Source organism: Neolamprologus multifasciatus, chromosome 12 (genome assembly GCF_963576455.1).
Source record: "Neolamprologus multifasciatus chromosome 12, fNeoMul1.2, whole genome shotgun sequence".
Taxonomy (NCBI): Eukaryota; Metazoa; Chordata; class Actinopteri; order Cichliformes; family Cichlidae; genus Neolamprologus; species Neolamprologus multifasciatus.
In genome coordinates this window covers 29,514,836-29,540,007 of record NC_140450.1, presented here as the reverse complement: position 1 = coordinate 29,540,007, position 25,172 = coordinate 29,514,836, and the positions used below count along the sequence as shown (strand labels likewise).

Sequence of the window (25,172 nt, the reverse complement as noted above, 5' to 3'; positions counted from 1 at the left end):
ATTTCAATATATTTGCCCACTCCAAGAAGTACGACATGAAAAATCATTATTTCACCATTTTTAAACAGGATAAGAAAAGTAAAGTGTACATCAACAATTAACTCAGTGCACTCATATTAATCTAATATCTGTATGAAGGGTTTCTGCCACAAAAATGTTTAACCCCTTGGCTACCAAAGAAAGTGGAGCTCAATGTTGCACCGTACAGTAGCGCAATCAATCTGGTTCAAGTAAACTGTATCAATACATAGGCAGTAAAGAGCTGATTGAACTTACTCTTTAAAAGCTCATATTACGCAATAGCTGCAATACTATTTTAAAATGTTACGCACTTCTAATCAATATTTTTTGTCAACGATTGATTAAATGTACTGGTAACACTTAATATAATATGACATAATATGGCCTGCAACTAAGGCTGTCATTCCACTGTAAATAAATGTCATTTCTATGCATTTTAGTTAAAACACTTTTAATCTGTTTATTTATTTTGATTGAAATTACAATGTGCTGTAATTATATTTACCTACCAATACTTAAAAGGTAGGGACACTAGAATAAGGGGGTAACAAGTCTGATTTTTACCGGAAACAAAGAAATAATTTTGCTGCAGCTAAATTTAAGCATTCTGTAAATAATTTTAAGAAGCAAATCAGTAATTTTAGGTCGTGCATAAGCAATTTCAAGTATTGCTTAAATTCATGGATTTTACAGGAATAGAGACTAATTATATTTTAGGTAATTCTATGTACTCATAAGTAATTTTAAGTACAGCCTAATGTAATTCCAGGTATTTTCTGTAAACATTTCAAAGTTATGTTTGAGCAGTATGTTTGAGCAGCTATGGCTGCATCATTATCATGTCACACAGGTCTGTAAATTTTTATGGTATTCTTTTCATATTCAAACCTTCTACCCAGCAAAGATCGTGACTATCCAGTGGCCAATTTAACAGCTAAAACAGCAGAATTGTTTCATTGTGTTGGTGAAGCACATAAATGGAGCTACAATGAGCAATGGGCCAACATTTAGTGGACCTGTTTAAGAGATGAATCCCCAACATAAACATAAATTTTTTAGTGTTGTGGTTAGTTTCTTGCATTACCACCAAACAGCTGACAAAATGCCACTGTGACATGAAAACATGCAAACTAAGGGCAGATTTTATAGCCTTGTCTATGAGTTCATGTTCCTCTGGCTGCAAAAGGGTGATATAAGCAGAAAAGTTTAAAGGCTAGAATTACTTCTCTGAAATGTTTGGGATATGTGGTTTTGCTCCACAGTCAAGCCCTTCCATTCTGTGCCATGTAGGAAATATACACAGACATTTGTTCCAGGAGTAAAGTCGTTTGGAGCTCGGTGTCATGGGTTATTTTCAGGTCTACTTTGTAATCAGCCCATCTTTTTGATTTTTTTTCCTTGGTTCGTGCAGCTCACATTTCATGTCCTTCTGCTTTCCTCATTGGTTGCATTACAAAGCTAAGGAGAGAGCGCCGCTCTAGCTTAGGCTGGTCTAATTTTATGCATTTGTTTCCTTTTCTCAGACCTTTCACTACTGTGAAGTCCCAATCAATGAGCAGGCATGAAAACAATCTGTCAGTATTTTTTTTATAAAAATAAATGATATAAAACCAGTATACCTTGTCCAAGGCGACCTCCAGACAGAGCCTCCTTTGCTGTACCAAAGCCCAGCTCTCGACACACCACTGTGGCAGACAACAGGTTCCACTTGTCATCACATATGGTGCCCCACTCTCCATTTTTCAACACCTCCACTCGCCCCTCGCCTACGATGGCCCCACCACGGAGACGAACCAATGGTTGCTGAAGACGACAAACACAAACACCGCAAAAAGAGGTCACTGTAAAAAACTGAACTAACCAAAAAAGAAAAATCACATATTTCAGTTATTCTAGTACTTTCAAAACCCTAAAAGCTGAACTTTTCCTTCTCTGTGATGAGAGAGCAGAGGCAGCAGACTGGGTGGTTTTATGTTTATAGAACAAGCTATTAATGTGATTCTCCCATTAACTGTTTGCATGAACTGAAAGTGTTTAATTTTACAAGTAAAGCACGGTTTGGAAATCTGGTTTACTGGGCTTTGTATTCACAAGGAGAAAACCCAGACATCTTTATGTGTGGGCTCTGGAATAAGTTTTCACTCGGATTTCCTCAGCACTATTAACATTAACATTAGAACCAATAAACAATCGTTATTCTAAAAATGTGACACATAGATAAATGTCAGGATCAGGGTAAGTGAGGCACCGGTTTACTCTAACCCTCATGGCGTATGTGAATGTAGGACACGGGCAGGTATAAAACCTTAGAGACACTCCTGACCAGAAAGTATCAGCAGTGGTACAAGGACACACAAACTGTGATCATGATGGTGGCAGGCTGTTGGACACCACATCGTCAAAACCGACAGAAGGGCTTTGGTGGCTTAGGACAGTACATTTTAATGAGTGTCACAACGGAGGAAGTCACCCTTTTATGTATGTTGTTACATAGCAGCCATCGTGTCAAAATAACACTAACACCAGCCCAACTTCTAATGCTTGGGGTAAAAAAAAGAAAGTCGTCCAATTTGTTCAATATCATTTACACCATTAAAGTAGACAGGTATGTTACAGATATTTTTGGAAGGAGACAAGCTGCTTGGGTAAATATGAGTTTTCTAGACACAGGCCTTCATGTGTATGTTTGACTCAAAACAACTTCCAACATATTGGTAATGAGGAGATATTCCCCTTCATGCCAGCGATGTTCACCCAATGAAAGTGATTTCCTTTTCATTGGCAACATTGCCACTGTGCATAAAGCCATTGGTAAGGATTGAACGACCATGCCAAATACTTCAAAATGCTGTCCCATCCTCCAGGGTCACGAACTCTCAACCTGCAGTGAGAATGTTTAGAATGTGTTGGAGTTCCAAGATGAGACCGAGACCCTGATGTCATCTCTCGTGTCATCCCTGTGGTGGTACAATGCAAAAAACCAAATCACAGCCAGAGGAATGTGGATATTGTTTCCACCTAGAACAGAGGTTGCGTCAAACTGTTTCTTACAAAGTGAAATATAGATCAAAAGTTTTTAACTGTTTACTATATTGAATTTCTAAATTCTATTTAATTTGCTGCATGGTGGACCTAAAGCATCTCTTCAGCAAAGTCAGCAACATAAACTTTGCTATGTGTTAGTTATAGTTTATAATGTGACATTAGTAAGCTCAGTTGGATAACTGGTAACTGTGAATGCATAAAGTTGTGTGTTCAAATAATGTCCGGGGTGGGTTTTTTTTCTTTCTTTCTCATGCTTCTCTTGAAATTCTTTTTCAAAGTTTGGTTTATTTTGTTTTTAGACAGTAGAATACAATAACATAATATAAACTTTCTCTTACCAGAAAGTCTAACATGCTGGCAGCGATAGATCTCTAAGTATATAACAATTTCAATGTAATTTGTGATTGATTGCATCTTTTGCATTACTAAGCATGTAAATTAATGTAAATTTTTTTATATTTCATAGCCAGATAAATTAATAATAATAATAAAATGATTACCTTCAAAAGTAAGACAGATATATTAAAATGGGGTTCCTGCACTAAAAACTTGAAAGAACAAAGAAAACAAAATATTTTATACAGAAAACACAAAACTATTCTCTTAAAAGTAAATAGTACATAGAAAATGAGCTGCCTTGGTGGTGGTTTGCGCTTGTGGAGTGCTTTTGTTTATTTTTGTTTTGTGTTTCAAATGTTTAAACTTGGGTTTAAGGATATAATTCTTTTGAGTCAGATCTGCAGAGTGTGTTGGACGATACAGGTCATGATGTCAGGGACACCACTCCCATCCAGGCACTCAGCTGTGGAACGTGACAGGCTGCCTGCAAGCTCCGACCTCACATTAGACAATGAATGAAGCCACACAGAGAAAAATTCTTCTTGGCTTACTGTCAAACTAAGCTAAGAAGAATTCATGACCCCTGACATCTTAAGAGGGTGCGAGTGAGAAAATGGGCTTCTTTACCTACTGCTGAGGTCAGATGTCAGAGTGAGGACAAGAACGACCTCTGCAGAGCTGGCAGGGATTCTAGTGTTCAAAATGAAAAGCTACTGTGGAGTATGAACAAACTGAAAGCCACGTGGTCGAAACAGTCTTGCTGTGGATTATTTTCTAATTTAAATGCATTGATTTTCTACACATGGTCGAAAGTGTAAATGTCCAAGTTTACACCCTGACCTAACTGAATATTTAAAGCAGCTTCCGCTGCCGCAAAGACGTCGGATGGTTGGATCATCAGAGGACCACAAACCTAACCCTAGCCCTAATTCTGTCTAGGCAATCAGAATTTCAAATTTGTGTTTTAATTAAATTGTTCTCCTGAGGCTTGACAATCAGGGAACACACTCATTTCAACTCAACACACATCAAAAACTATTTACATTTTTCCCCAAAAAAAACTCATATTTGCCTTTCCCTTGGGGTAGAATTAGTATTCTCAGCCCTAAACTCTAACACTGAGTCCATACTCTCAGAATATGTTTTTGGCTCATGTGCCCCTAACAGAGTTGTTATTGGGGGTACTTATAACCCCAAATGGTAAATCTTTCACTATAACGTTAGCTAAAAAAACCACTGCAAGTTTAGTATTTTTTTTATATGTCACTTTTATATGTCACTTCAAATGTGGAAGAATCATATAGCCACATAGAAGGGCTTTCCTGCACTTTCCTGTGTGTGTATGAATCACTAGTACTGAGGACACAGCTGAAAAACTCATACACTGACCCGAAACACCAACATCTGTAAAATGATGGTTTGAATGCAAGAGTAACTGTTTTAGTAAGCGATGATGGCACAACAACCAAAACTATTCTGCAAGTCAAGAACCAGCAATGGCAGAGGGCTTCCTACCCCACAGTAGAGCAGGGCGATATGACCAAAAATATTTATCATAATATACATTTGAAAATTTGCGATAACGATATAACTGACGATATAATTGACACTAGACAAAATACTTTACAACTCCACAACTTTATTAGTGCAAAAAAAAAAAAAAACACATCAATGTATTTTCACTTAAACAAGCAGCTGTTTTTTATGTGCATTAAAGTTATATAAAAATTTAAGAGTGCAAATGCAAATTCCTCGCTTTAGATTTCTCAAAAGGCATTTCCAGCGGAAATTAGCCGACATATCCTCAGCATAACCATGTAGAATATCCACAAAACTTAAAAAGAGGTTATACACACACAATACGGTAATATTATGTTGAAGCACAGTACGTATCACTCCGCCAGGCTCCTGCCTACGATAGCCGTAATGCTCTGACAATCCATCATGCGGTGCGGGTTCGTAGCTTAGCAAAGTCGTACTAAAACATTTGACAGATTTTCGAGGTCAGTAAACACAACCAGAATTCATACATTAGGCCCACTGGATAATAAGGGGCTCTGTCAATTTTCAGAAAAATCAAAGGATTGATTTTAAGTGTGCCGTATTTTCCAAAAAACACGGTAATAACGACGGCCCGCTAGCACGTGCTACCAAAAATAGTGCTTTGTTGTGTATCTGACGGACGAAAGCTAAACCAGTTCCACACCACTGAAGTTGCAGCATTTTTACAAACCAATTCTGGTTCATCTGTTTCATTCAACAATCCACTTTTGTCCTTCTCATTCTCCGCCATGTGCGTATGAAAACAAAGGCACTGCGCATGCGCGTTTTACCCATATTCTATTGCGATATTTCATTTTCTTATCGCTGCCCAACATTATACCGGTATTACCGTGAACGGTATGGTATGGCCCAGCCCTACACCACAGCTTTTGCTATTTTTAAGAAAGTGCCCTATGTCTTCATCATAAAAATGGTGAAAGACTAGTTGGTGATTTCCCATGATACACCTATTCACTAACTTACATGAAATTCGACTTTCCTTAATCCTGCTGACAGAGACAAAAAGAAAAGAACAGCAAACGGCTATAGTGAACATCAAAATTAACACTGTCGTGAGGCCATGAAGTTAAAGTCAGCAGCATTATGTCTAAAACGTAAGGTGTGAGGTGAAATCCTCTCTAACAACAGCTCGTAGCTGAAATGTTGTGGCTGAAATCTCCAACTAACTGTGGCAGATTTGAGATATTTTCAAATATAATGTTATCTGCAAGCAGAGGAGTTTGGAGCTTCAACAGACTTTTACTACAGATGGCAGTGATGCAGTAGGAATGAACATTGAGGTTTAAAAAAAACATTTATGAGGATGGAAACACATTTTGACTGTATCTGCTTGCTTTCTATGAATGTTGTCAAATAGCAGTAAATATAAATCTAATTTTTGCGTGTTTTCGAGAGAACTCCACGGGGCAGCTCTAACCCTGTGAGTAAAGAGTGCATCTGCTCAGCTGCCCCTGCTGCAAGACAAAAGATTTGTAGCCAAAGCATCAGAAAGAAAAAGATTACATTTTCCATTTTAGATTCTTACATCTGAGCAGAGAATGAATCACGCCTTCAGGAAACAGTGATTAGCCTTTGTGAATTACATTTAGAATTCATGAAGTCAGCCTGAGCACTCACTTATGCTACTACACAGTGCTTTTTTGCAGGGCTTGTTTGAGTCATATCCTTATCTTCCTGAATTTCTTAGAGAATAAAATTTAAATAAAGTTTGAAAACTACCCCAAAGATACAGCCTTACTAATTCTGGGTCTTATACTTAAAGAAAGAATAATAGTTGACACTGGTGCTGCTGTTCTTTCCCTGCCCTGAGAGTTTTACAAGACTGGGCCATTTTTTAAACTCTGAGATGACAGTAACTAATTTTGACAAAGGCATTTCCAAAGCAGCTCCAGCTGCAGTTCACCAAGCGACATGGAGCCATCCTTGCTTAACATCGAACCAAAACATTTCATGCATTCACCCTCTACATCAGAGCCAGTGAACCGAGCTGAACTCAAGCAGCTATTTCCTATGTCAGCTTTGTTTACCATTTCAGTTTGTTCACACCATTCATGCAGCACCCACTTATCGTTACATCGCTTGTTGTACTGACACAATGTGGGGGTATTTTACCTCTTGTCGGAAGGCCTTCCTAAATCCCGTCATGAGTGTTGGGGCAAAGTCTTTACCAGGCACGCAGCTCACCACCACAGGCAATCCTCTAGGGCAGGTCCCATTGGACTTCTCCAGTACAGCCTGGCCCAGTTTACAGCTGGACAAGTGTGCTTCATTGCCAGTGCAGTTGACAGAGTAGTCCCAGTATGTGGGCTTTCTCCTGCGAGCAAACATCCTGCACAGATAAAGGAGATGAGAAGGATTTTCAACTAGGTATAACACGATGTTACTACTTCTGTCTTATTTGAGAGCATTGAGCTGCACTACTCAAGATTTTTATATAAACTACAGGTGCAATAGCAATCTGTGATAAGGGAGGTGTTACAGTCAGAAAGAATTAACAGCCATCTCCACAGTTCACTGAAGTTCCACTGTACATGTTCGTGTCACTATCTGCTTATTAAAACATGACATATCTACATACTACTGCCAGGTGCAAGGCCATGACTGCCCACCGTATACATCCAACCACTGAAGAATCGTCAAGACAATTTCTGTAGGTGGTATGACCTGAAGTTGTAAAGTCTGAGGTGTACAAAGCAAACAGGAATGGAGACAGCACAGTTTGCTAGCTAGTCACTAATCTGAGATGGTTGAGGTGTTTACTGACATTTCTTGTAGCTTCTCTCTCAGCAGCAGCAGCAGCAACTGAATCGGGTTAAATCTAGTCTATGCAGCCAATGTGAAAGACCAGATTACAACAGGACAGACAGCGTTTATTTTTCATTTGCTGCTGGCGAGAAGGAAAGTCCAAAGGAGCAGCCCAAAGATGAGCTTTTCCTCTAAAGCAATTTGAACACATATGCGATGAATATCAGTGCTGCCTTAAAGGACAAACGATTTAATAAAGTAGTTGTCCTAAAGCTGTGAAAGTTTACTTTCATAAAATCTCATTAAAGGGTCATTGTCAAGTTATGATTTTCAAGACTTAATTAACTTTAAGGTTAATATCATCCTTCACTACAACTTTTCAACCCCAAATTAATTATTATGTTTGCAGTGAATAAACAAATGGGTTTTTTTTTATGTCTCGTGATTTAATTACAATGATTAATAACTCAGCTTGTGCAAATAGCAGACTTCTGTGTTGTAAAACAGTTTTATAAAGTCACTATCTATATACAAAGTGGACACTGAACATGAACCAAACTAGGAGTAGCGCACAAAGTCAGACTATTGATTCATTTCATCCTGTTCTCTCTCTTAAGATTAGGATAAATGTTTAAAATGTTGCATGTTCTTATCTACTGCCCTAATATTAACCATGGGAGACCTAAGTTGTCATTGGTGACAACCCCGAACACTAAACAATCTTCCTTAGTGTCATCTTTAGACATACTAAACAGTCAAGAGAAAAGTTTCTAGACATTAGTTCTTACAATGTCTTGATGAATCATCCAGGTAAGTACGTTGCAGAAAGTTGATTATTTTCATCATTTATTCACTCTATGAAGAAGTCAACAGGATGAGTGACTAAACAGTTCTACCACTGAAAACGCACCATCAAGAATCAACTTTCTGGAATTTACTTACTTGGATGATTGAACATGCATCAAGACATTGTAAGATCTAATGTCTAGGAACTTTTCAAGAGATTAAGCATGCAGCCCTTTGTTCTTTCAATTTCCATGTTCATTGTCAAATAATTTAGAATATTACTTAACTTACAGATCTAGCAGTTACTGTGTGCAACAATGCTATAGCCTCAAGTCAGTTTTAACTGCTGTCTCAAGTCCCTAGTGGGGGTACTCCCCTTATAGCTTTTTAATAAGGTGTGCATTTCATAATCATTTGATCTATAATACTAATGCCAAGCTGTTCTGCTAAGTCACAATAACCAGAAACCAACAATGTACTATTTACTATTTTAGTACTATGTACTATTTTAACTCAATAATATTCCAGGTCAAAACACTGAATATGTACTGTTTTATAAATTTATAACTTCACTTTTTACATTTCATGAAGACGCTATTGTGAAAATCTCAAGCCAATCTAGAGTCATAAAGACAAATTCAGGATTATGAAACTGTCACATTTATTTTATAATGTCAGCCTGTGAAAGTACACTGTGGCCAAAGCAGGCTGACACGTAGATGGAAAGTTAGGAAGCTGCTGCACTCTGCTTTGGTTACCTAAAGCAGAGGGGAGACTTCCAACCCAGCCAGACAGCAAATTTAAGGTTAACTTGAGTGCCTGAAGTTTTGTGGTATACCATGATTAACTTGTGGCCATTTGGTCTAATGTAAGCAAGATTTAGATTTCTCAGCAGTTCCTCACACACTGCAAAACGTTTTTGTAATGCACCTATACTGAAAACACAGGAGTCAGGCACGAGTTTTGCTGTAGACGGCCTGTAATGTCAGGAATGTAATGGGACACACATTAGAGGATTAAAGATTATTCCATTGTTTATAATGCTTGGTCCTGGCACATTTTCTGGTAGTCTGCCTAAACTGCAATACTGAACATTAAGCTTTGATATATCTATTATAGGTGTGAAAACAGAATATTTAACAGGAACATGTTGTGCTTTTTTGAATTTCGTTTACTATATATAGTTTTTAAGGAAGGTGTTATGGAGAGATTTCACAAGATCTCAGCCTGTTCTGAACTCATTAACAATGCTGCAGTTCACATGTGTGAATTTTAACATTGCTAATGAGTTCGGAGCAGAGCAGAGAGTTCCCAGAAGCAGCTGTCCACATTTTAACCTTTGCTGTTAAGGATGGGTTAGGGTTGTTTAGTGGGTTGTTGGACTGACCATTGGTATAGTTTGGATGATGGAAGTGCAGTTGACATCCAGCCTCCTTTTGTGTTTGTAGCCTTTCAAGGTTTCCAAAAGCCAGCCAGTATAGGCTGACTACTACATAGGCTGACTGTAGGGGGTGGTGTGTGGATTGAGGAAGGTTAGAGAGAGGAGAGCAGATATATATAATCTGAACAGCCAGATAACTGAATAAATAATTTCCTGGGTTTGTCTTTGGGCGTTTTGCTTTCTTTCTTAATAATTACTGGAAAATTTTAGGCGTTGTGATAGAGATGCACAATAAAGCTGCAAGGAGCAGAGGTAGTGATGGTAGATGAGTTAAAATACCTGGGGTCAACCATCCAAAGCAACCAGCAGAGCACAAGAGAGGTGAAGAAGACATTGCAGGTAGGGTGGAGTAGGTGGAGATGGGTGTCAGGGTTGATTTGTGACAGAAGGACAGCAGTAAGACAGGAGTTCGAGCTGGAGATGTCAAAGGTGAAGATGCTAAGATTTTCTTTGAGAGCACCAGGACCACCAGAGGGATAGTTCAGGTCAAAAGGTTTGGAGACAAAGTTAAAGAGAAAAGGCTGAGATGGTACATTGGCAGAGGAGGTATATTTAATGTATTGGACCAAGGATGTTGAATATGGAGATGTCAGGCAGGAGAAAAAAGGGAGTCAACACAGAAAATCCATGGATGTAGTGAGGGACGACATACAGAGGATGGTGTGACAAAGCAGGATGCTAAGAATAGAGTGACATGAAGGCAGATGATCTGTTGTGTTGACCCATAAGAGGAGCAGCAGAAAGAAGAAGATAAAGATACACAATCCACAAAGATTTCAGTAAGAACCTGAAATTTCTCAAGCCTCCACAGAACTCTAACCCAGTCAGTGTACTGAGCTGCCAGAGTAATGAAGTGATTGAGGTTAGTCACTCGTGTTGGATTTGGTCAAACACTGTAATGATGATGTATTCATTTGAGTTTTTTCAGCCCCCCTTCCACGTTGCTGTACTCTACAGTTTGAGACTTAGATGAATTTTGCAGCAGTGATCTGCACGTGCTGGTTGAGAAATCTACCAAATCTATATATATGTAATTATATATATTTTTCATCCATGTGAGGCACCGAGGGGAGTTTGCTAAAGATGTAATTACCAATTTGTGGCACAGAAAAAAAGAGGGGAAAAAAATTAGGATTTGCCATCTGTCATCCAGTCTCCTGCAGATGCATTTTTTTTCTGTACCCAACAAAACACCCACTGAGTCACAGCATTGAAACAGTAGCCACATTATTCTGACATACCTTTTAATATCCTGAATTTCTATATAAGTGCCCTTTACTCATTTAAAGTTTAAACTCTGCTCTGCTCTTTGAACCACCCAGGACCACACATACTCACTTGTAGACTCTGGGATTGTACTTCCTCTCCCCGGGGAAGCCAAACATGCCACAGATCACTCTGCTGTTAAACTGGGTCCAGTCTTTGTTACAGATCTGCTTCCATTTGCCACCATCTTTGACCTCCACGTAGCCTTCCATCACAGGGATCCGCTTACGGTAGGATGACAGAATGGCTCGAATCTGCACATCCTCTACATGAATGTCAAGATTCTGTAGACAATATATTGAGAAACAACATTTAAAAAGCAAACAAACAAACAAAAAATAAATAAATAAAAGCACAAAAAAAGCAAAAACAATCTTTCTTTTTAAACAGCAACTTGCACTTTTCTTTATGCTAAAGTTTGGGCCTTGTGGGCATGTAACATATGTTGTTGATTTTTGAAGTGGAAAGATGCAACAGCCACAGTAAACACACATTCGAAAGCTTTTTCCCAAATGTATTGTAACTTTTCTGTCATGAAATTATCAGCACTCCCAGCAAAAGCTTACATTACTGACTAAACCACCATGCATAGACCCACAGAGACACATCTCTGTCCAAAAACTAACTTCCAGATCTCAGCGATATATAATGGTAGCCTATACACTGTGTAAGCTAATTCGTTAATTTAGCTTCCTGTTAGTAGGGGGGTTTGCAACCAAATAGAATTTGCTATGTAAATTAAATCACATGGTAACGATTTCCCATGAGAGTGCAGTCTCTCTTTCAGAATGAAAATGAAGACGCTGCAGTGAGCATACAGCTTGCTGAATACAAATAAAGTTAGCCACAGGTTAGCTAAAGCTCAGTGCTAACTGATGATCCGTTTGCCTGTCTTTACATAGCTCAGTTAAGCGCCAGCAATGTAAACCTGGGTCTTTATTTTTCCATCAAAGTCATAATGTTATACAATCACAATGAATATTCAGAATACTGGAAGAAGACCTTTTCAATATATCAGCAACCAGAATGAGATATGCAACACAGTCAATTCAATTTATTTAAAAAGCACCAAATCACCACAACATTTGCCTCAAGTTTTATTTTGTCGTAGGTTAAAGACCATTACAATAATAGTAAGAAAACCCCAACAATCAGACAACCATCTGTGGGAAGGAAAAACGTATTTTTAACAGGAAGAAGCAGAAGTCTAGCAAAACCAGGCCCAAGAAGAGGCAGCCATCTGCCGTGACCAGTTGGGGATACTTCAAACACTAGATCATAAACAATACTTGTGAACGATTACACTTATTTGCAGATTTCAGTATCACAGGCAACTGAGGAACTGAGATACCAAACAGATTTCAGATGCTAACTTCTGCTCTTATTTTTCAGTTCCCTAAATGCTGGTTCTTAATAATTTTGGTCAATGGAAATTACCCTGTCTAGTGGACACCAAGGTTTGAGACTGGAAAGTGACACAAACGCAGCCTATGGGTTCACAAGCTAGTTTACTCCTAGTACTGGTCCCAAGCCCCCAAAAATGGAAAGCCTTTATCACGAAGGGCTTCCATTGTAAAATCTTTGCCAAATATGCTTCATCCATGCGCCACATGATCCATCTGCTGTGGCAACTTGACAGGAAATGAGAGAGAAGCCAGATGTATCATATAGAGGACCATAAGGTTGGTGAGTGTTACTACAAGGTTAGAATACTCCGAAAAATGTCATTGCACCGAAAAAAAACCCAACTTTTTCTTTTTGCCAAAAAAGACTTCAATAGTGTAACCCAAGCTATATACCACATCTGTCTGGAAATAGCTATTCCTGTGTTACATTATGCATAATCAAAGACTCTTACCCCCTGTACAGCTGCTCAGCAGTGCTCTGTCTGCACTGGTTGTAAATCTTCCCCAGACTGCACAAACATTTTTACAGTGAATTATCTTATTAAGCCTAATCACCGTGGCCGACTGCCTTCTTACAGGTTTTTCTGTCTTCAGAAGCCAAAGGCATCAAAGGGTTTCTATGGCAAAATGTGCAACATGTTTTAGTCTGTCCCAGTTAAATCCACAAACACCGTACTGTACACATGCAGTAGGAAGCAATTAACAAACTGCTACTTCTTTCCAGATGCCTCATGTCTACATGATCATCAGCCACAGGCCCTAGCAGTTTAGTTCAGGACTCGGGCAGTACCACACTAGCTTAGACAAAACATCATATGTCATTTAATGTTGGTTTCCTTAAGTATTTTATTTAAGGAGGCTTTTTATGTCATGCATAAATAGAGGGCAGCATAGTCATGCACATGTAACTGTTGATATGAGATTGTTTTAAAGGCTATGACCCAGTCCAAAAGCAGTGCTGCTTTAGAGGAGCATAGTTTCTGAGACTAAAGAAGGCCAGTCTTGTCAGGTGCATGAGAAAAAGCAAGCTTCTTGTTTTCATTTGGTGAAAAGTACTTGAATTGCAGAGTAATGTTAATTGGAAATTAAATGTGTACTTTAACTTTGGGTTTGGATCGTGCCATGGTTGGATCGCGTGCACGAATGTATCAGTGACCATAGGAAAGAATGTATGCTTGAATGTGTGTACGTATGTTGGGGGATATGTATGTATATTTAACATTTGGAAATATGCTTGTTATCCAAAATTGTGAATCTTTTTTTTTTGACTGTATGTTTTAAAAAGTAGCTCCATCTCTGCAGCTACTGGGCTTTTTAGAAGCTTTCAGTTTTCATTTTACAGCCTACTTTTACCTTCACTGTCATTATTTCTGCTCCCTACAGGGAAAGGCTGCTGTTTCCATCAAAAAAGCTCTTATTACTATACTCTACTTGCTTTTCACCAAATGGCCAACAGGCAGAGTTAGCAATTAGCTGGCAAACATAGTGTTTCTAGTTGCTAAGGACATATTTTTTTATCAGGAAAATAGAGTGAATATTGGTCCCTCAAACTGGTGTGGTGTATACACTCTGACTATACTCTGGTACACAACTAGGTTGTGTCTTGGGAGATTGAAAAATCTCACATAGAATAAGGATGTAGTCAGGATGTAGGATAAAGTAACAAACCTCTCATAGATTTGTGGCACTAAATCTGTGGGCTAATGTTAATGTTCCCAAACATAGCTTTGCACACACAGATCTTTATTTCATTTTTTAATTATATTTCAAATATTCCACACTATAGCTTTTGTTTATGAGACAGGAACCCTTCCTTATATCTTATCTCAACAGTGCATTGTTCTACATTTGCCTTTATTCTCCTGACTATAACAAAAAGTTCTATCATGGAAATAAATAAGTTGTTCATTTTAGATGAGGATTTCAATTTATTACCTTAGGGATGACCATATAAAATTATAATCTTCACTTTTCTATTTCAGCAGCAAAATATCTATGTCTGATACCTTTTTCCTATTCCACATCTCCACCAATGGCCAAAATTGAAGTAGATTTATCTGTCATGTCAAAGTCAGTCAACATTCCCCACATTTATTTATTTCAAAGGCAGAACTTCCTCCCAGGCAACAGCTGTGCCTTGATAAAACAGTGCCAAGGTTAGAGAGGTGACTTAAGGATAAACAGGGACTGAATGAGTACAGCCTGCATTTTTTTTTTTTTTTGCTTTGTGAAACAGAAAACAAACCATTCTGCACAGTAAAGATTTTACTGAAATCTGCGAAAGTGAATGCTGCATCATGAAAATGAAAATCAAAACGAATACAAAACAAAGGACCTTGTGATTTGGTACTATAAAATGAATCTGAATTAAATTATATTAGGTTAATACATTTATTTTACTAGAGACTGGAGCTAAAAGCATGAAAGAGAAAGTCAAATGTCATGATACACATTATTTCCGATTGGGATAATACAAAGAGAGCCCGGCTATGCTGAACTTGTTTCACCGTATACCCTCGCAGACAGTTGTACTGACAGAGACAAGCAACATTCATAGAAGGTGAAGATGTGGAAATTATTTTGGTTCAAATGGAACACCATACTGTTTACATTTGCGACTGCACCTGAAGAAACTTCCAAAGTTTCCATGACCAATTTAATTGCTTTCCACCATTGTTTGTAACTTCAACAGATCTGTGAAGAATGATTGATTTGTATGCATTCAAGGATCCCCTGAACGTCTAAGCAGAATGCACAGTGCCCTGAAACCCCGCAGGCAGTGAAAGACTGTCAAAAATCATCTCTTCTTTTTTTTAGAGATTAAATAAACATCTTACTATCCCATAAACCAAACCAACATTCTTGTGCTACGTGACAGTTTGAGCTAAGGGGAGGGAGTTCGGTCTGGCTGGAAGGAGAGCATGTTGCTTAACTCAACAGACTGCTCTTATACATGGCCAAGAATAACCTAGACATCAAATAATGATAAAGGGCGGTTTCCTCAATTAGTACTTGCCTCCAAGGAAGGGCAGATGCCGCCAGAGTGAAAGCTACAAATCACTGTTCTTCCTATACTCCATTTACTCCTAAAGATAACCACATTAATCACTCTGGTCCGAGGCACTGATGTCTCAGCTTCAGAGGACATAAAACTGCATAAAGCCTGAAAGCATGAAACAAGATAATGACTGGAAATGTGGCGATGGTGACCTTGTCTGGGTGTAGTGGATACAGAGTACATGACTGGTTTGTGGTTATGCAAAAAAAACAAATTGGGATTCATATGAGCGAGTAAATAGAGGCTAAACTAAACTTTTAGCCAGACAAGACACGGAGGGACTGAGAAAGATCACTATGAACACAAGACACGATTTTTAACATGTGTGTCTTGTTTTGTTCCTCTCAGGGGAAAAAGACCTTTCATGACGTTTTGCTTGTGCAAGAGAAAAAGCACACAGATGGAACTGTCATTAGTTGGATAAGCTGTACAGGAAACATGATTCACAGAGGCTACTTTGAGGTTTTCCACTGCATTTTTTTGTATGTATTACTATAACATTTCTTGACTAAAAATGCTAATAATGTTGCTATACTCTGGGTTTGTAATCTTAAGAAGGAAGTCATTTTTCTTACCATTTGCTATTCCCCTAGCGGCTTTCATGTGACATAGCAAAGGAATTATACAGGCAACAAGGGTTTGGTGGAAATTTTGAGTCTTATAATAAGGCACTGACATCACATTAAAGCGATTCTGTCAAAAACAATGAAATTTTACATTTTGAATCAGTTGAGTTGGTGAATGCAAATTTATTCTTACAATTACCCCTCACATTCAACTCTGTAAAATACATTGCCTAATGCCTAATATTACGCTAGCGCAGGGGTCAGCAACTTAGCAATTTATCCTCAGCAGCAGATGTGACTCTTGGTCTTCCTTTTCTGGGGCGGTCCTCATGTGAGCCAGTTTCGCCGTAGCACTTGATGGTTTTTGCGACTGCACTTGGGGACACAGCGACCTAGCTAGCTCCTAACTTCAAATTCCATGGAACCGCGTACATTTCCATGGTTTCTGGGTGCTACCACTAAATTTGACACCTGAGACAACAGCTTAACTGATCACTTTATTGCCATTTGAACAATCTGAATTGCTTTTAACTCTCGAGGACACCTTAGTGAATGTTTGTACTGGAGTATTTGCACCAGTAAATACGCAGATTTTCTGTTTTTCTTGGAAATATATGGTAGGTCACAGATCACAGTTAGATCCTAAATAAAGTTACATCAATCTAATTCTCATTAGACTAATGTATAAGCACAGCCAAGACTGGTAAGAGTATACACCAACATGTTTATGCCTCAGAAAATTATGGGAACCAGATGCAAATATTTTGCACTGATGAAATTGCACATGAGTCAGCTTTCAGACATAGACTAAAACAAGCTGCCATGAATTATGGGTACTAAAGTGGTTCATTGCCAGTCTGTCTAGGGATGACAGTTGGAGAGAAAGACATGAATCAAATCAGATTAGCCTCCACTACTCCCTGTTACAGGTTTAATTAAAACAAATTAACCAATTCAAGAAACACTGTCAACCTTTTATAATCCTCCAGGTCACCTGTGCCCTGTTTAGGGATAGGGTTAGCTTTACTTCTACCCCTTCAAGTGGAATTTTCCCCTCATTTGGCATCCACAAATTGAGAACTGTAAGCCTAAATGTATTTGACACTATTGATTTAAAAGTTAAGCCTTCTATGCGTGTCTAACGACTAACCCTGACAACCCTAGATGGCTCACTGGCAACCACCTAGAGGATTGTCATTTTTGCTTTGGTTTTCAATATTACAAATGCTGTGTTTTGGATAAGTATTAGGCTATAATTCTCACATATGACATCTGAAAGGTAAGAGGGAGATCATCTATCAACTGTTAAAATAACAAATAGCCTATCAAACTGAATAAATTCTTTCCAATATCCTTCCTCCCAGTAGCATAACATTTCAAAATTGAGAATTTGTGACCTTGCGCCAGTTTTTTTGCAAACAGTTTCTGAAATGGAAACCTTGGAGTGCAGGCTCCATATAGCTACACTTTTTGGTTTATTCTGTTAAAGGTAGGGCATTGTCAGACACCTCATCAGTTCCAACAAATCGACATCTGCTATACATGCCGGGTAAGGAACAGTCACTTCTTGTCTTTATTGTGAGGTATAAAGACTTGAGCCACTTTAACAAGGACAAAATTGTACCGGCCGGATGACTGGACTGAAACACATTGAAATGGGTAAAATGGCTTTGTGAGATAGTTCTGGTAAGCAGTAGTGAGTACAGACGCGGTGAAAACTAGAAGAAGCGTGCTTGTGGATGTGCTGCCACATACCATACCTAACATGCTTGTGGTCTTTTGACCAACAGGGTTTAGTCGTGGTTTGGCTCATAAGAAATATAACCACCATTTATTTAGTTACATTATTTTACACAGAGTCATGTGTGAGTACAAAATACAACACAATTTTTGTTACTACATAGTTTCACTTCAGCCCAAAGTGAAGTAAAGATTGTTTTTGAAAGGAACAATAAGGTGCATAGAGAGTAGAAACATATGGCTCCAATAAAGGTCTTTAGCAACTCTGCTCACAGAAATCACTTCACTTCCACCATGAAATAACGAGGCTCTGGGTTCATTGGCAGGGTAGGATTTAGTTGTAACGTCACTTTCTGAGAGTTGTAGAAAACAACCTTTCATTGTAGGCACTCCCTTGTTTTCAGAATTATTTTTACAAGTCACTATCTGTGTGATGACATGGAAACATGTTTAATTGATAGCCAGCTTTTATTCAAAATCAGAATTCCACCAGCTGGAATGTTAATAGGAACATTAGAAGTTGGTGTTTTACAGAATCCAGAGAATGTTGCATTGCAGTCTGCAATTCCTCCATTAAAAGAGAACTTTTGTAACCAAACTGGAAACAGATGTTTCACAGTCATGACAACTGAGCTAGACTGGGGCGTAAATTACAAAGACAATGATTGAATGGAAATTAAGCCCTTTTATATAGCTCTAACATGAAGTGACATTAAAATGTGGAAAATGAAGGCACGTTTGGGAATGATTGCTGGATACAAGGAGTTGGCTCTGAGGAATCTATTGTCTCATCTTGTGCGAAAGTTCTCAGCACTGGTTTCTGTTTACAGGAAAGAAGATGGTGAAAAATATTTGAGTCTGACATTCCTAATGGAAACTGCCATTTAGACCAATTCGCCAACACCTCTTTGGTCTTCTGTCTATCTGTACTACCTTTTTAAATTTGTGTTTTTTGATCATTTCCCTGTTTGTGCAGGTGCAGCAGATTAAATGAACCCAGCCTAAAAACAGCCATTTACACACACAGCTACCACTGAAACAAATAAAGCACAACCTGCTAAAAAATAGCCTAGCCACTGTGGAACTTCAAGAGCAAGCATATAGTCGGAGTTATCCATTTTAATGTAATTCCTGTCAAATGCTAGCATATCTAAATAGTATTTTTAATTCTTTGGCTACTAGAGTTAGCCAAAAGACAGGCATTTAGCTAGAATAACCAGTTTGTTTGTTTTTGTTGTTGTTGTTTTGTAGCTCAATTTTAAATTTCCTTTTCTTTAATAAATTTAAGATTATTTCTTAAAGTTGCTCTCACAGGTAGCCTTTTTAGACCAGAACAATATTTACCAAAGTCTGTACAAAAAAAGCTACATGCTGACATGCTAATTATAGTTAGCATATGAAAGAAAGACAACCGCAGCATCGGCCGCCAGTCTGTGGAAAAAGCTTCACTGTTGTTACCATCTACTTTTGTAACGATCCAGAGTGATGCTAGGATGGAGGGATAAGTTATCAAGAATAAGTTATTAGCTAATGACCTAAACTAGCAAACCAGGTGAGCAAGCTTCATCCATACATCTGTATGTGTGTGTCATAGACAGACACCTCCCAGTTTGTGCTTCTAATATACAAACAAAAATCTAGGATTTCACTCTGCAAGACAACTACACTAATAGTATTACATCTCAAATACAGCTAAGAGGACAAGTCTATTTAAACTTCTATTTAAAATTTTGGCCATACTACATTTCAAAATAAGGGATTAGCCATTGTTTGCTCACTGGTTAAAGATTTGTGGAAGTTATGACTTTTATGACTTTTTGAACCCAAGATGTCAGAAACATTAATCTTGAGGCTTCAAAACAGGACTTTAGAAACCAGTGGATGGCATCTTGATAGGTACTTCCATCTTTATATTGTTTTTGCTTCAAACAACCAATAGAAATGAAGAATCACAGGGAGTAGGCACATACTCTACACGTAAAGACCATGAGCTATGACCAGGACATAGTTCAGACTGATTGCAGCAGCCAGCACAAAACAAATTTTCGGCCATTTTTCCTGAACGCAGCAGTCAGTGCAGTACAAACGTCTTTCTAAGTGAAGGGGCCATCAGGCAATTATATCCTACTGCCTCATATGTCATTTTTTGTTGTTGTCTTTTGAGGAATTTGGTGCCTTAGCACAAGAGTATGCAGATTCACTTGCTTCTGGACCCAATCTCAACAAGCCCCTAGAGGAACTGCAGTTCTTGGCACTTCCACACTGAGTCCCTGGTGATTGCCACGTGGCACAGACACAGAACAGAGATTTTGGTTCATCACCTAAACTTTTCTCTTCTCTTTTGTGTGCACAAAATACTACCTACAAAAAGAGAGTTATTCCTTCATAATGTTGCAAGGTGCTTCCTCATACAGGATGTTCTGATTTTGAGCTTTTCTCCTAATAATGTAAGGTCTTTACCTTTACAGTATAAGGAGAAGTGACTGTTGTCGTGAACGGAGGTTATATGGCTATATCCATACTCAGGATGACAAAATGCAGCAATATTGTTGGGACTCATATAAACGAGCTTGCAACTGCTGCGTACATAATGAGGAAATTATGTAAATATGTAAGGTTTTGACACTACTTGATGAAGACAAATAAATAGAATTAATGTCACTGTAACACAATTTCACATTTCTGTGAAAGAGTTTGGAAAACTTTGAGACAATATACCCAGCTGTAGAAGGTCACTTCGTAAGTAGTTTCATCATTTTCTGTTTTTTGTGTTTGTGTCAAGAACACACAAACACATAAAAATAAAACATAAAAGAAAATAAAAACCTGTAAACTCATCCAGTTCATTACCCTGCTATAAAATAGATGCAGAGGACTGCCAAAGTCACAAGGTGACATCTAAGTGCTTTCTAGCCAACAATCACACTCCAAGTAAAGCATTAAAGCAATTTGGGATTCAGTATCTAGCTCAAGGATACTTTGGCACGCAGACTGAAGCAGCCAGGGTTCGAACCCTTCAATTAGTAGATGGCATGCTCCACGGCCACTCTCAACAAAGAGACAATAAAGCCACTGCAATGCTCAAGTGACACAGCTGGAAACTCATAAGAATATGTGTATATCTGACGATCTAACAGTCTGCCTTCTAGTCTGACAGCAAATATATTTTTCTGATGTGACGCATTTTGCACATTATGATAGAGAGGAAGAAAAAGAGCAGTGTTAAAACAGGCAAACTAAATCTGCAGCGCATTAAATGTGAGAAATATATTCTGCATATGACGAGGACAACTTTAAAACAGAGAGCAATCAAACACATGCCTTCCATTGCCATCAACAAGTGCCTGGTAAATTAGCTTTGTACTGTCTGAACACAGCAAAAAGACAGATGTCCTTACACGTGAAACTTTTGTGAAAGCAAACTCCCCTGCACGTGAGAGGCCCTGCTTACACCGATCTCAGAGAGAGCGCCTAATTTATAACTCTACAGAGGCTAAACATCCTCCTGAGATCCTCTGTGAGAATGTGATGCCTCAGGGCGAAAACCTTTACGTCACTGCAGAAACATCTACCAGCTGTGTGAGCAAAATAATGAAACGGTTCAAATCATTTTGAGGCTGTGACACAAAGGGCAGCCACGAATTAATCCATAGCACAAACATGCCAAAGGGGTAACAAGGAAGCAATTTATGGCGCCGAACCACGACATGGATGGAGGTTTACAGGGAAGGAAAGTGGGAAATTTGACCTCAAGGGCTCAGAGGAGGAAAAAAATGACTAAAGAGAGGAAAATGGGAGCTCAGAACTCTGCTTGTGGTGATTTCATGGGTGCTTGTAATCTTCTTAGTAGAAAGACAGCAGCAGAGAAAGAGAGTGAGAGGGCTAAAACTGGTGTAAAAGAAAAAATAGAAATACAGAAAAGAGCTTTGGTTGTATTAATCTCCAAATTCTGAATTCATCCCTGCTTGTTCTAGCATGAGCCGGAGAAGATATGTCAGAAGAACAGAGACTATCTGAGCAAGCTAGCATTTGCCTTAGAGGCATCTTATCATCAAAATCTGTTTCCATCACAGTCGTCACAGAAAACTCCACTATATATGAACTGTACTCAGAATTCATCATTAATGCCTCACTGTCAAAACTGAAAAGTGGAGAAAATCACAATGCACAGTGGTGTGGTGATTAGCAATGTTGTCCACACAGCATGAAAGTCCTGGGTTTGACTCTAGTACCTTCTAGATTTGAATGGGGTCTCTCTGGGTACTCTTTCCTCTCGCAGTCCTCCCAAAAACGTGCAGTTAGTGGGGTTAAGTAAACTGGTGATTCTAGATTGTCCATAGCTGTAAATGTGAGTGCGAATGCTTGTCAATAGGCTGCAGACTGCAATAGACTAGCTGTTCCATAAAAGGCAGATGGGATTGGCTCCAACTCCTGGACAACCTTGAATTCAATAAGCAGAAGGGAATCTTTCACTTATCGGATTTAGATGTATGGATTCTATTTTATTTATTGACATCTCAAGTCAGGAATCATAGGTCAGAAAATTAAAAAAAGATCGTTAGCATTTTCTATGTTACCTATAGTAATGATATTAAACTTCTACTTCCTACATGGATAGTTTAACTAAATATGTCCCCTAGAACTAACTATACTTGTATCTGCACAAGAAGTCCACTTAGTTGTCCATCCATCAATTCTCTTCTACTTATCTTTATCAGCGTCAGGGGGGAGGACCTTGTATTTGCCTCTTAAATATTTTGGTATACAGAGGAGTTCATGGTCGACTCTATGACTGCCAGGTGATCAGTGGATGCAGCTGTAGAAGAAGCCACCACCATGCTTGACAGTTGGCATGAAGTATTTGCGTCGATATGCTATGTTTCTCCACACGTACTGCTGTGCGTTGTGGTCAAACTTCCAACTTTGCTTCTCGGGAACTTTGCTCTCGAAGTCTTCTCGTTTGCTCAGAGTACCCTTCCAAGCAAACCATACTTGTTCAGGGTTTTTTTTCTAATCATACTTACATTACCTTCAACATTTAACATGCTGACTGGGAACTGTAGAGTCTGAGATGTAGCTCTAGAGTCGTTTGCAATTTGTCTCGTCATTGTACACACTGACCTTGGGTGACGTTGCTGGGACACCCGCTTCTGGGAAGATTATGGCATGCTACACACCAGAAAACTGCTAAAACTGCTTCTTTTATAGAGGTGCTCACACTTGATCAATTCATCAAATGTATTTGATTAGCAGGACCTGGCTGTTACTTACAATATTGATCCCTGTGGACACAGTAAAGGTGTGCTTGGTTTTTCACAGGACGGCAGAGATTCCTCTGAAAACGTTTTCAGATGACGGTAGTGTGAAACAAAAATGCATCAAGCACCAGCGGTTGCTTGCAAACCTTGATGCGCATATGAAAAAATAGACAAAGATTTTATATGGACTTTTAATTTAATAATTGATTTAATATTTTAATGAGAAGTGGTGCTCATCTGTGTGTTCTGTCATAAAGTTCCCTTCAAAATCATCATTATAATTTGTTGTCTGTCCTGTTTCAATAGCTAGCAATGATTTTCTAGCACATTTATACCATAATTGACTAACATGACAACAGTGAATCCTATTTCTGAGTGCCTCCTGCCCCTTTGTGCAGCAGATCACTTAACACTTTAAACAGAATATTCCTGTTTCAGTGGCTGATCTTCTCATTTTTTACCTGCTGTTTTCCATCCCTCTCTCAATGCTGACATGAAAAAATAGGCTGACAAATCTGACTGCATCACTGTTATTCTAACTTGAATTAAAGCTGCAAGCAGCGATATGAGGGCCCTCGCACCCCGGCACGTCGAGCTACGCCCAACACCTACAACCAGCACGTCCGATCTGATGTCACATTGATGGAATTCATGCATTTAACCACCAGCTAACAATTCACTCATTCAATCATGATTATAGTCGTCCCACTAGGTGGCACTATGACAATTATTAACAAATGGAATAACAAACATTTCCGAGCTCGAGTCTCATCATGCCTGCGACCTTTGGGAGCGATTGGATATTGTGTTTTTGAGTGACAGCAGATTACTGCTTTTTGGCGAGTGATTGAAACTCTACATGGCGCCATGAACACCCCGTTTCCCTGAAGGTAAAAAGCTTCGCAATTTAACATCACAAAGGTCTTTAGATTCCACACACAGGAAATCGCATCAATCTGATGAAATCCCTTGGAGGAGTTCGTCAAAGTACGGTGCCTGAAAAGAGGGGAAAATGTCGCCAAAATTACACATTAATTTTAAAATGGCTGACTTCCTGTTGGATTTGGGATGTTACTCCAAGAGACTTTTTTGTACATTTTCATATCTCCTATCAGCTTACCAGGTTTCAGACTCATACATAAAACACAGAGCAGGGGCTGGTGATTTAAAATTTTGTAGGGGGCGCTGTGGAGCCATTTTGCCCTATTAGAGGAAAGTGATCATATAAGAATAAAGCCTTCATCGAATTGAGGCAGTAGGCCAAATTTCAAGACTTTTTAAACTTTCCAAGCCCCTCAAAAGCCACTTCATTTTTCATGGTGAACCGCGTTGTCACTAGGGTGCGCCGTTCAGTTTAAAGTCACAATTTTCTCACTGAAGCAATATGAGGGACTGACGGTGATATTCACTGCTTTTGAGGTGTCCACGATGAACCTGTTAAAATCAGTACAACAAAGTGTAAGACATGACATTTCATGTTCGCACTAGGTGGCGCTCTGCATAGTCCTGACAATGGGCACATCAATCTGTTCAAGGCAGGTCTGACATCATACCTGTAAAGTCTGGTACTGATCAGACTGGATTTCATGGAGTTATACTAATTTGTTTCTTCATGGCGAGACATCAAAGTTCGCCATGCTTTCGGGGTCACACCCTTTCGCGAAAAGTCACAGTTTTCACTTTAACCCAAGACCAACTCCTTAAGGCTTTCCTGGAGAAATTTGAGGCTGCAGATGTCACCCATCACAATACTGTACCCCAAAGTGTAAAACATGACATTTTCTGTTCCCACTAGGTGGCGCTGTCCTTGATGTCAAATTTGGCAGTGGAAATATGTTCAGGGCTGGAGCCTTATCATATGTGTGCTCTTTGGTCCACATCGGACAATGTATGACAGAATGAGAGGCAATAAGATTTTCATGGCGAGTCATCGAAATT

At 38.8% G+C, this 25,172-nt stretch overlaps 1 protein-coding gene across 4 annotated transcripts in view; it reads right to left on the bottom strand.

Annotated features, from left to right (window-relative positions):
- Positions 1-25,172, bottom strand: part of loxl2b (lysyl oxidase-like 2b) — a 62,902-nt gene that overhangs the window by 23,593 nt on the left and 14,137 nt on the right. For all 4 annotated transcript variants that reach the window (XR_014877266.1, XR_014877265.1, XM_085180738.1 and 1 more), the window contains exons 4-6: positions 11,279-11,490; positions 7,081-7,297; positions 1,641-1,824 (exon numbers count right to left, since the gene is read on the bottom strand). Coding sequence is in view for 2 of the 4 variants with exons in the window: in XM_085180738.1 (XP_085036864.1) it covers positions 1,641-1,824; positions 7,081-7,297; positions 11,279-11,490 (613 nt within the window). In the remaining 2 variants the exon portion in view is untranslated. The remainder of the gene's footprint in view (positions 1-1,640; positions 1,825-7,080; positions 7,298-11,278; positions 11,491-25,172) is intronic.